The following is a 12,045-nucleotide window of genomic DNA, read 5'->3' as shown; positions in this document are numbered from 1 at the left end:
TAAGTTTTCACCCATTTTCGGTTTTCTTCCATGTACAGAAACTGAGGATTTCAGTAATCCAACTACGAGTATAGATCAAACTTGGAGTCTCCATAGTGATGACTGATGAGTTTCATAACGGATAGTGAAGCAGAGGGAAAAGGGCGTCTTTCAAAAAGGGCACATTTATTTTTCCCTTTTTTCTTCGAAGATTCAATAATCTTATGATTATTATCATCAATCAGTTATATCTACCGATGGAAATGTTTTCAAGCTGTCTCCCAATTGAACAAGAAAAATTAATTTTTTCCAAATATTTCTATTATTTTTAATATTTTTCCTAGTTTTGAGTTCACTATTAGGATCAACATTCAATTTTTTTTTCGAAAAGATATCAGTTTCCTTCTCTACAAAGGTACTTCAATCATTTCACCAATTGTGAATATCTTTCAAATATTCAATCTCAAAAATGAAACACTTTTCAATTCGTCAGAAGCACAGTAAACTGTGATCGGATATATAGATATAGCTTCTGATATATAGATTGTATTGTCCTAGAAATCTATTTTTCACATTTCAATTCGAGAAAAACCACCTGATTCCGAAATAAATTCAAATCAATAGAATATTTCCATTTAGTGTAATTTTCTGCATTTTTCAAGTCATTCTTTTTAGCTCCGATCACAGATCAGATAGCCTTTGACTAGAGAAATTATGGAACAACATTATTGTCTCAGGAAACTACAAAATAGTATCAACTGCTCTAGATGATCTCTTTGTTCATTCATGCATGAAAACTTTTTAATGCCGAGCAAAGATTAAAACTCATCTGTGGACATACTCGATTTTTATTTTATTCGTCAGTGAGAAAAACAATAACCAATTTTTGTCGATGCCAGATTTAGAAATAAAATATTGGTCAATGATTTCAACAGATAATTTTATTCTTTCTTTTCAAAATGCATCAAAACATCCGTGGCAAGATTCAGATTGAAATACAGGGATGGCCTTAGAAAGAGAAAATCCTCGTCGAAATACAATATTAATTGTCTTTGAAGGGTGGAGTGTTTGAGTTGGAACACGGTAAAGTGTAGATATATGACAATATATGGGTTTTCCAAAATTGAAATGGAACTATTGATACACCGAAGAAGGAAGTCGTGTCCTTCATTAATATTTGTGGTTTACCTTCTTAGTATTCAATCAGTTTCCATCTTCTTGTGTGTTGCATACACGTTTATCATATATATGAGATAAAAGTTATAATTGAAATAAAAATACAGATAAACTCATTCGGTTTCTTGGCTTAGGAGGTACCGGTTCATCATGTCGATAAATGAGTTTTTCTTCTGTGTCTTTGTTTGTGTCGTAATAACTGACAGATCTCGTAAGTAGGTGTTACCATTAGAATACCAGCATTTCGAGATTTGCTGTTTTGCAAAACGTTTGAATCTGTGGTACTGAAAAAATAACTGAAAAATTGATCGATCAAAAATAAGACGATGTCCGAATTTTATTGTAAAGTCAGTAATATATTTCACCTGCTTAAGCATAATGGGCATATAAGAATAAATTTACTATATTTAAAAATATTGTAGATCGGAACGTAAATTTCATTATGTATATATGTAGAATTTTATAATTTTTGAATCTCTGAAGCCGATATCAAATAGACGTTTCAATAAAATCATTGAAATGAGTTCCTTTTTTCAGAATGCTAATCAAATCCATTGACAATATACAGTCTTTGACTCGAAAACATGCATTTTAATTTTTGAACATCAAATTACTAGATACCGGCGCATTATACGAGAAATATTTTTGTTTCACAAAACGTTAAAATTTTCACTACATAGCCTCCAACTTAGTTTTTAGAATTGGGTTTTTTGAATTTTTGGTATTTTCATGGTACGTAATGGTCATAATGAGAAAATTGGGTGATATCTTGTATTTGAAAAAGATTCATCAAATTAATGAAAAACTATATTCCGAAATTTACTCAATTCAATGAAACCGTTTGTGAGATAAAACTAAAAATAACATGTTTTAATGGTTTTCATCAGCCTGTCTTTTAAACCGAGCCTATTCGGAAAAAAAATAGTAAAGGCAAAAAGTGTTTCTTTTGACCTCAAGAATCTACTATATTTATGTGAGTTAAAGTAACAGCCTGTATAATTATTTGGATTTTATCAGTGTTATATTCACAGTGTTTGATTAAGGCCCGGTACTTTCACGTGCGAATAAATAAATTTATTCGATAGATAAGTCTTATTCATAGAATAAGTAAAAATGCTGTCTTTTCAGTTTCAGATAGTGTTATTCATCGAATAAATCTGTCATTGAAACTAAATAATAAGAGTTTATTTGTCACAGATCGAATATCGGTACGTCATTATTGGTTGAATTTTTTAGATTCTTGATATATATGGTTATTCTTTGTGTGAATTTCACGAAATGTGTGCTTTCTAGATGGAATTATGACAATTTCTACAGTGTGGTGTGTTATTTTACATTAATCAGTGGAAAGTAGTATACCGTGTTTTCATAGAATAGTTATTCGTCAAATAATTTCATCTGAAAGCACCGAAACAAGGTATCTTTCAGATAGGAAATTATCTTATCTTATTTTTATTCCTAAAAAGCCGTGATTATTACTTAAATACTGGGCGTTTCCAATCTCCCCCAAAAATATTTCAACCGCAAAATTCCAAATCAAAAGTGAAAGATAGAGGTATGATCCCGAAGTTATCAGAGATTCTATCAAGATATCAAGCTTGTTCTATCTAGACTTCTAGAGCGAATAAACTAAAAAATAATACTTTTTTTTCAAAGATCATAATAAACAGAGTGCCCCAGCATAAGCGGTCAATAATGATTTACTCTTGCGTACACTCTACGAAAAAAAAAAAGATAGAGAAGTTTTTTCGAGAAGTTTTTCTCAACGGATCTACATGCAGGCTGTCCGCGACATGGGGCAGCGGTCGGGTACTCTAATTCTATTAAATTTACAAAAAAGAGTTTAAAATAAAACTTTCCTCTTTTTAAGTAGAGCATCTCCCAAAATTATTTATTTAGAACTATACAAAGTGTTCCGTTTCTCCCGCACAGCTATCAACTTCGTTATTTTAAATGGACCACCCTATATATTTTTGCATTTTTGAATTCCTTGTTAAATTTGAATATAAGTTTGATAACATAACTATGTCTGAATTCTCAACGGTTTTCGAGAAGTTTGACTTTTTATTAATATTTTGACCGTTTGAGTTATTTACATAAAGGACTATAGCTCCGTCCCTATTCTATGTAATTGATTCAAATTTGCACTGTGTCTTAGTCAATAAATGATACACTAAAAATTTTCTTTCTAAACGATCATATTATATACAGGGTCCACGAAAACGTAGATCCATTATCAAAACAGAAATAATGAACAGAAAAAATATGGGTTGCCATTTAAAAAAATTAAGATTTTGATGAATTTCTGTTTTGATAATGGATCTTCGTTTTCGTGAACCCTGTATATGATATGGTTGTTTAGAAAGAAAATTTTAAGGGTATCATTTATTGACTAGACACAGTCCAAATTTGAATCAATTACATATAGTAGGGACGGAGCTATAGTCCTTTATGTAAGTACCTCAAACTGTTAAAATATTGATAAAAAGTCAAATTTCTCGAAAACCGTTGAGAATTCAGACATAGTTGTGTTATAAAACTTATTTTCAAATTCAACAAGGAATTCAAAAATGCAAGAATATTATTAATATAATATAGGGTGTTTCATTTGAAACAACGAAGTTGATAGCTGTGCTGTGGAGATGCTCTACTTAAAAAGAGGAAAGTTTTATTTGAAACTCCTTTTTGTAAAGTTAATAGAATTAGATTAATCGACCGCTGTCCCATGGCGCGACAAAATTAATGAAATCATGAAATTTTGTAGTCCAAACAACAACTGTGAACATACTAGGAAAACAGATTTTATCAAGAGTTTAACAACTTTCGTATTCGTACCTCAATATTTAAAAATGTAGATTTTTCGAAAAAAACGGATTTGAACGAACAATCCTAGCCATCGATCAGTATCAAAATTAACTGTAGAATATGAGTGCTGTAAACAACAATCTCAAACAACTAATTAATATTTTCATTTATTTGAACTTCCCCTAATAGTAGGTGCACAAATTCTGGGACAGTCTATAGGTATAGGTTAACGTTAGTTAGAAGTTGGAAGCGATGATAGTGTGCGGTGGGTGATATCTGCATTTTAAATTGAAAAACTCTGAAACATTGCCGGAATTAGCTAGTGCAATTTTCCTTTAATTCTTGTCTCAATAAAACATATTTACATTGAATAAAAGATGATGATTTCAATTTAACCAGACCTTGTCAAACAATTCTAGAGCAAAATCATCTTTCGAGTATATTTTTGTTGTTTTATTTTAATATTTCATTCCACCGATATTTTTGCAGAACTGAATTTTTCGATAAGAATCAACTGGTCACAGATAGAAATATTAGGTCCTTTAGTTTGCATAAAAAGTGTAGCACTTTTCTACACTCGATTTTAGTATTCGTTGGCTGATTGAATTTTCACCAAAGGAGGTGTAGTTTATCTACATCTATTGACTATGTCTAGATAAACAACGCTAGTTTATTTACATCCCCTTTTGACTATGTGTAGATAAACTACATTTCCTCTACACTGGTGTAAATCAAATGGAGTGTAGAAAACTGCTACACTTTTTATGCAAAGGAAAGGACATATTGTATTGATGACGTTTTTCTTGTTTGGACACTATGTGATTATAAGAAAATTTTCGAGTTTTTCAGGCATGCACTATTGATGAAAAAAATAGTTTTAAGGTGGGAAGTAGGGTTGATCAGTGCCCAGTGGCGTAACTAGCATGAGGCGCCATGAAAAGAATTGCGTCAACAGGATTTCCGGAATTTTTTTTATAAAATTTAAGAATAAATACAGGGTGCTTGAAAACAAATGGGTATCCGCAAACTAGAGATACTGCACGCATTTTTTCTGTTTTTGCATGGGGGCCGAGTTATTGAGAGCGGTACCTTTTAAAATTAACACACACTGTTGTATACCTACAAAAATTACTCTTTTCTTTCAGATGCTGGATCTTGGGGTCTTCCAGATCCATTAGCAGCAGCAGGTAGTGTTGTTAAGGTGATTGACGATGGTGCCAAGACAGTTGCCAGTGGTGCAGTAGACGGTGCTAAGGCAACAGCCGAAGTTGCCTACGCAGCAGACAGACAAGTAGTGAAAGGATCCAAAACAGTATTAGGGAAAGTCAACAGTGGGGTTTTCGACGTAGAAAAAGGTTTCGTTAATGGCCTGGACGAAGTTGTAGGAACCCCTGTCGACTTGAAAGAATTAACGTTTCACCTCGTAACATCAAAAAACGTAGGAAATCCGACCAAAATTGATTTTTACAAACCGGACGATGTGGCCAATACCACAGGAAAAATTTTTTTCATCATACACGGGTGGCAGTCGAGCAGTAATGCTTCGTGGGTTCAAGATCTAGCAGGAATTCTTGTAAGAAAACATCCTGACGCTCACGTGGTGCAGGTGAATTGGGATGGGCCAGCCAGTGACAATTATGCCTTTGCTGCTTTTGACACTGAGAGCGTAGGTTGGTAAAGCTCCTTTTTTCCACTCCCTGAACTCAATTTTTTTTCACATTTGATCATACATCGCAATCCAAAATCATAGATTCCTATTGAATACTTAAAGTTATCGTATGTACAAGGTGTTTCATAAATATTGTGAACAAATTCGGTATATTGCTCTCTGAGTTATTTGGACTCCGGAAAGTCTTTTAGGCCTTTGTCCGAAAGATCTTCGTTTCCAAGATACAGGGACAAATGAATAACGAATTCCTGGATATTTTCGAAGCGGCTTGAGATATTTGAACAAAAATTGGTGGATATCTCATTAAGGTGGTTATTTCACATTGAATACCTATAGTCTTCAGCAAATACGTTGCTGTGTGTACTGGCATCGGTGTTCATAAAAAAAAATTATACGCTAGTTGTTTTTCCAAAATTAAATAAATTTCATTTTTTTCTAAAATTAAATTAATTTCTTTCAAACCAACACAATATCAACATAATCATGCCATTGATACACCACTACAATAGAGGGGTTTGCACCAAAGGCAAAGTTGCCAGCTTTGCCACTTTTCGAACATCTGAAATCATTACCATAACAATAATTATTATCTCCCAATAGCTTCATGTTCAATTTTTGTGAAACAATACTGTATTCAACTGGCTGGAAGAATGCGGTCGATAGCCGTTTGGTTGTCAAATCAAAAAATTTAATGTCTCTCTCTCTCTCTCTCTCTTTCTATAATTTTCATTCAACTTGAAAATAAAAGTGTCTCTGAATTTTTATTCTAGAATGTACCACGTTTCAGTGAAAATTTGAAAACCGTTTGTTGTTAAAAAAAATACTCGAGCAGAGCAATCGAGGTATAGATTTTATTACATCAATAAGCTATTCAAATTGAAAGAATTGTGAAAATGGCTACCTCCAGTTAGGATACGAGAATCCAAATATCCCAAGACTTTTCGAAAATTTCGAGAAATTTTTCATTTATTTGGAAAACATTTGGTCATTTCCGGAAAAAGGCCTACAGGACCTTTGGACTCCAAATAACTCAGACAATTATATCCTTCAAAATACCAGGTAACCTAAATTTGTTTGAAATGTTCATGAAACACCTTGTATAACTTGCAAATATTTTTGTTATTGTAATTGAAATACCTTTGGTAGCTGTCACAAAGACAGCACTGCCAGATAACAGTAAAATTCAAGTTATTTATTTTGTCGCGAATTTTATTATTTGCCAAAGTATAAGCCCAACAGAAAAACATGGCAGAGATTTACAGAAAAAAATGAATTGGAAGATTGATAAAGGTGGGTGGTTCATCATGAACGAGGAGAAAAAGTCGTTTTATGCCACAATCTTTATAAGGTGTTTGTGACAACTAGTTTGGAGACTTTTCGAAACATCCTTATTTTCAAGTCACAAAAGCTCTCATAAATTAGAAATGAATAACACTTGCATACAAGCTTTAATGTTAAAATACTAAGAAAATTCTTCTTGCCATATAATAGAGTCCCCTCTCTCCAAAATCAGGTGAGTCCAATGGCGTCAAGCAAAAACAAAACACAAAGAGCTCAAATATATTCATAATCACATTGCAATTCTGAATATTGAAGCGACATTAAGGAACAATAAGGTCAATAAGGCAGGTAAGATCGGAATGTGTCATCTTCAGGGACAGTAAACTAGAAATCTACCAATATAAAGAAAATTGTGACTTTAGGTACTCCTGTCTATTCTTCATTACTTTGAACGAGTCAAGAACTCTTGTGCGCCATTGGGGTTTATATTAGTAGATTCCTTCGCGTTTTGATTATAGTATACTGTCCCTGTTCTGAAGATGAGATCAAACACATTCCTGTCCCTTAAACCTACCTTAAGTTCTCCTCAAATGGAATATGTTATTTTTTTCAAACGTTTTGAAATTCATAATAATCTGTATATCATCAACTTTTAGATTAGATTCAGTTTCACAATCTTTTGAATAGCAAAACATTTTCCTCCAGCGCCAGCGGAGGAAAAGTAGAGCTTCTCGATGATCCTAATATTAGTCAAAATATGATTTTCGGTTGAGAAATAGTACATTGTTTAGGTACCGTGTAGGAAAATCCTAACATTCCTGGACGACTGTGAAGACAACACAGAGTCCAGGAATATGGTTTTTCCTGCGAGATAAACATACTACTTTTCCGCAAATCGAAAGATATTGATTACTTTTGAAAAAATCGTGAATTATTTTATTATTGATGTTGATTTGAAATTCGTAAGGAAATTAGTTGCGTTACTATGGAAACGTATTAATGTTGAATTGTCAAACTTGATATTAATTCAATTGCTGGTGTTTTCGAAAACAAAACAGTGTAAAATAATAAGTGATGAATTTTCCATTTCTGGGACTTCTCCAGTGCTATGAATATTTTGCTTCATTAGAAGTATTGCCAAAGAAATTATGACAAAATTACGAATATACATATAACAAGAGTAAAAACACGAGTTCTTTCTCGGAAAATGTTGTAATGGTGTACTTCCTGTCAAATATGACAAAACTAATTTTAAAATGTATTCCGCAATGCATCAAGATTTTCAAAATATATATTAATTCCTTATAGACAACGTGTTTTCAATCATTTATATAGAACACTCACAACTGTAAGAAAAAATCATTTCTTCACGGTAAGGAAGAAATTTTGTCTGGAATGTCAAAATATTTAGGGCTTTTCACGAGTGAAAGGTCAAAGGAAAATTGTGAATGTGAGGTTTAATTCTAAACAACCCTAGTCTGTTATTTTAGGTTTCCGATATGCAGGTGCAGTTTGTTTTTTGAACTTTTTAATCTTCCCTCCACAGCTCAAAGAAGTCAGAAAGGTATTTCCTGGCAGATTTGTCCCAATCAAATTGGGATTCAATTCCTACAAAAGTTCATTTTGTTCTTATAGCTTCATTCGTGACCCAATAAAATTATTTCAGATTTTCTTCTCTAAGGAGATTTGGGCCGTATTCTTTTGTCAAATCCTATCCGCTCTTACGACCTCAAAGTTCGAAACAATCCTCAAGATATTGTGAAATGTTCTTTACATAGATCTTTCGGAAGAAATAGCGTATTTATTGAATCGAAATATTGTGATGAAATAGGGAATACTCCTTCTGACGAAAATGATTAATTTTTTATGAAATATTTTTGAAACGTCAAATATTGAACCATTTCAACCGTTTTCCAAAAAAATTATTTCAAATACTTAAAAATAAAAAATAAAAATGGGTATTTACAATTTAAAGCGTTTCGTTTCTATTGCACAAGTTGGCAACATCGACTGAAATATGCGTTGATAATAAAGGACAACAAATACAAGTACGCGCCTTATGATGGCTGTAACTCAACAGCCGTCATTTTATAAACAAAAGCCATTGTTTTTTTCTTTTCTAATAGGCGCTGTTGCCAAATCGTAAACTAGAAACGAAGCGATATAAATTTTAAAACCTCATATTTGATGAATGATTTTGAATAGTTTTTGCGGTGCATTTGAAAAATTCATGAATGAAACTCATAATTATTCAGTTTTAACTTGCATATGCTTTGATAACCCAAATTGAGAAGAATTTCCCATTGAAATCCTGCCAGTGTCTTAGAATTAGGGAAGGATTAAACATTAATCTGTTCCTGTCTTAACTGGCCAGAAAGTGATAGTCCCATCCAGATGATTTATAAACCAAGACTGTCATCAATGCTGATAATTCCACATGTATTTCTAAAAAGGATTCTATTTTAGTGATTACCAAGAGAATCAGATAATTTTCACCAATTTTCTATTTCTACATTAATCGTCACAATAAATTCTTCAAATGAAAATAGATTTGAATAGGGAAATTATGAAATAAGTTTTCTTTAAGGAGGAGGATTACTACTAGTATTGTTTGAAAGGTTGATATTGGGGACAACATTTGCTGATCTGATCAATATTTTTATTATGCATATTGAAGTATCTCAAAGTCTCTTTTGATTTTCATAAATGAAAAATAATATTTTTGCAGGAAACTTCGTTGGAATCCTTGTCAATCGATTGGTGTCGGAATACAAGGTGCCCAGAGAAAATATCGTCCTTATCGGCCACTCACTGGGAGGTCAAATTTGTGGATGGGCCGGCAAGAAGTTCGGCGAAATTACTGGAACAAAATTGCCAAGGATCATCGCCCTCGATCCTGCAGGTCCACTCTTCATTCTGAGGCCCGACACTAGAAGACTGAACAAACATGACGCCGAAGTAGTGATGGTGATTCACACTGACGGTGATAAATTAGGTTTTCCATTCAACTGTGGCACCATCGACTTCTACCCTAATGGAGGGGACAATCAACCTGGATGTTGGGAAGTAGATTTGGGAAGAGTAGCGACTTATGTCGAACCTGGTAAGGAAAATGATGATTTGACTATTTTGACGCGGATATTTGGGGAAATGTGGACAAAATGGTATAGGTACAGTTTTGTTTTTCGATTAAAAATTAATAATAATAATAATAATATCCAACGATGTAAAAATTAATCACATCGTGCATTTCAAACCGATTTTACAACCATTGCTAAAGGAATAACATCATCGCCATGCAACAGAAAGGATGCACCAAAGACAGCAGTGAGTGCAAATAACAACTAATAATTGATTCAGTTATCTGCAATCAAGCGTTCTCCAAGCGAAGGAATCTTTACGCTGCGTACATAGACTACAAGAAAGCATTCGATTCCATACCTCACGAATGGCTCTTGACTATCTTGAACAGTTACAAGGTGGATCCCAATATTGTTAAGTTCCTGAAAAACGCCATGTCAACATGGCGTACTAGTCTTCAAATGAAAGCAGCAGATGCGGCTTACATTACAACAAGACCTATTCCAATAAGACGCGGATTTTTCCAAGGATATTAGCTGAGCCCTCTGTGGTTCTGCATGGCCCTGAATCCCTTGTCTCATAGATTGAATTCTACGAACAACGGATTTGCCATCAAAAGCGGCAGTAGAACAATGATGAAACTGAATCATCTCCTTTACATGGACGATTCGAAACTCTTCGCATCTACCAAAAAACAAATGCAACAGATGCTGAAAATGGTGGAAGGATTCTCGGAAAACATCAAAATGAAGTTTGGACTAGAAATACGTCGACTGCTGAACATAACGAAAGGGAAAATAGAAGATGGTAAGTGCAAACTCAAGGAAGGTGCAGAAATTGAAGCATTAAAGGAAGGAGACACATACAAGTATCTGGGATACGAAAAAGAATGAAAAAAAATTCACAATTTATCAAATGCAAGTTTTATAAAAGTCTGCTTCGAGCATGAATATACAGGGTGTCCCAGGGTTAATAGGAATAAATTCGGATGAAAGTTCAGTATACCTCAAAAACGCCCCGTTGAATAGTTAGGTTGCTTCAAAGATGATGACGACTTGGTTATGGATTAATTACATCTTTTCAGAGTGACAAAGGTAAACGAATGATATTTGCAGTAGTAATTTTCAATTAGGGATGTACCTAGATCTCAATTTTTTACCAATTCCCCACAGCTACACAGGCTCGAGTGAATTCCGAATTTCGCTGTAGGCTCCCCAACTAATGTTAAATAAAGAATAAAATAAATAATATAAAATAAAGAATTCGTGGTCAAAATCAATTCTGTAAGTCCGTTCGGTCGGAAAAGGAGCTGGTGACTTTTCAAGGTATGTTTTGTGCGTCCAGATGCGTCAGATCAGTTCGTGGAAAAAATTCGACCAGTGGTTTCGTAGTTATAGGCATCTACATTTTTTCATTATTCTGAAGAATAGCAAGGCAGGTGAATTTGAACCCAGTACCTAGTTATCAGGTACCGATAAGAAATTTTGTGGGAGTGTTCTAGTGGAGCGGCATCACTACAAATTTAGAAAAAGTTTCAAAAAAACGATTCACTAGATGACGCTCAACTTTTGAATTAGAAGTACTAATTTTCAAATTTCCAAATGGAAATTTTGCGAATATAATTTTTACCATTTCTTTCACTTTATATGCATTATTTATGAAAAATTCTGTAAGAAGCTTGATTTTTCCAGTTACATGTGACCACAGTCGTGCCTGGGACTTCTACGTTGAAGCGCTGAACACAACAGGCTCTTTCCCTTCGAGGAAATGCAAGAGTTTCAGTGATTTCGCCAACAACATTTGCGAATCAATCGAGGCAGCCATGGGAGACCTGGAATTGAAACTTCAAGGAACCTTCTATCTGGAAACTAACCCCAATAAGTCTTATTCCAAATTGCTTCCGAAAATCGTTGACAAGATAAAAGAAGGAATAGAGACAATAAAAGATGAAATCAAGGAAATAAAAGACAATTCGACAAAGTCTGTTGTTAACTGATGTGTTTTTCTGTTTAAAATAAAAAGTCCTTGAAAAATATTGTCTGCATGTTCATCAT

At 33.6% G+C, this 12,045-nt stretch overlaps 1 protein-coding gene across 1 annotated transcript; it reads left to right on the top strand.

Moving 5' to 3' along the window:
* Positions 1-1,207: 1,207 nt before the first annotated feature.
* Positions 1,208-12,026, top strand: LOC123307941 (phospholipase A1-like). The gene is made up of 4 exons (XM_044890445.1): positions 1,208-1,366; positions 5,106-5,630; positions 9,639-10,013; positions 11,683-12,026. Exons 1-4 carry the CDS (start codon positions 1,306-1,308, stop codon positions 11,985-11,987), a joined length of 1,266 nt encoding a protein of 421 aa, XP_044746380.1. The 5' UTR covers positions 1,208-1,305; the 3' UTR covers positions 11,988-12,026.
* Positions 12,027-12,045: the final 19 nt, after the last annotated feature.

This window comes from Coccinella septempunctata, chromosome 2 (genome assembly GCF_907165205.1).
Source record: "Coccinella septempunctata chromosome 2, icCocSept1.1, whole genome shotgun sequence".
NCBI classification, from domain to species: domain Eukaryota; kingdom Metazoa; phylum Arthropoda; class Insecta; order Coleoptera; family Coccinellidae; genus Coccinella; species Coccinella septempunctata.
This window is presented reverse-complemented; position numbering and strand designations above follow the sequence as displayed.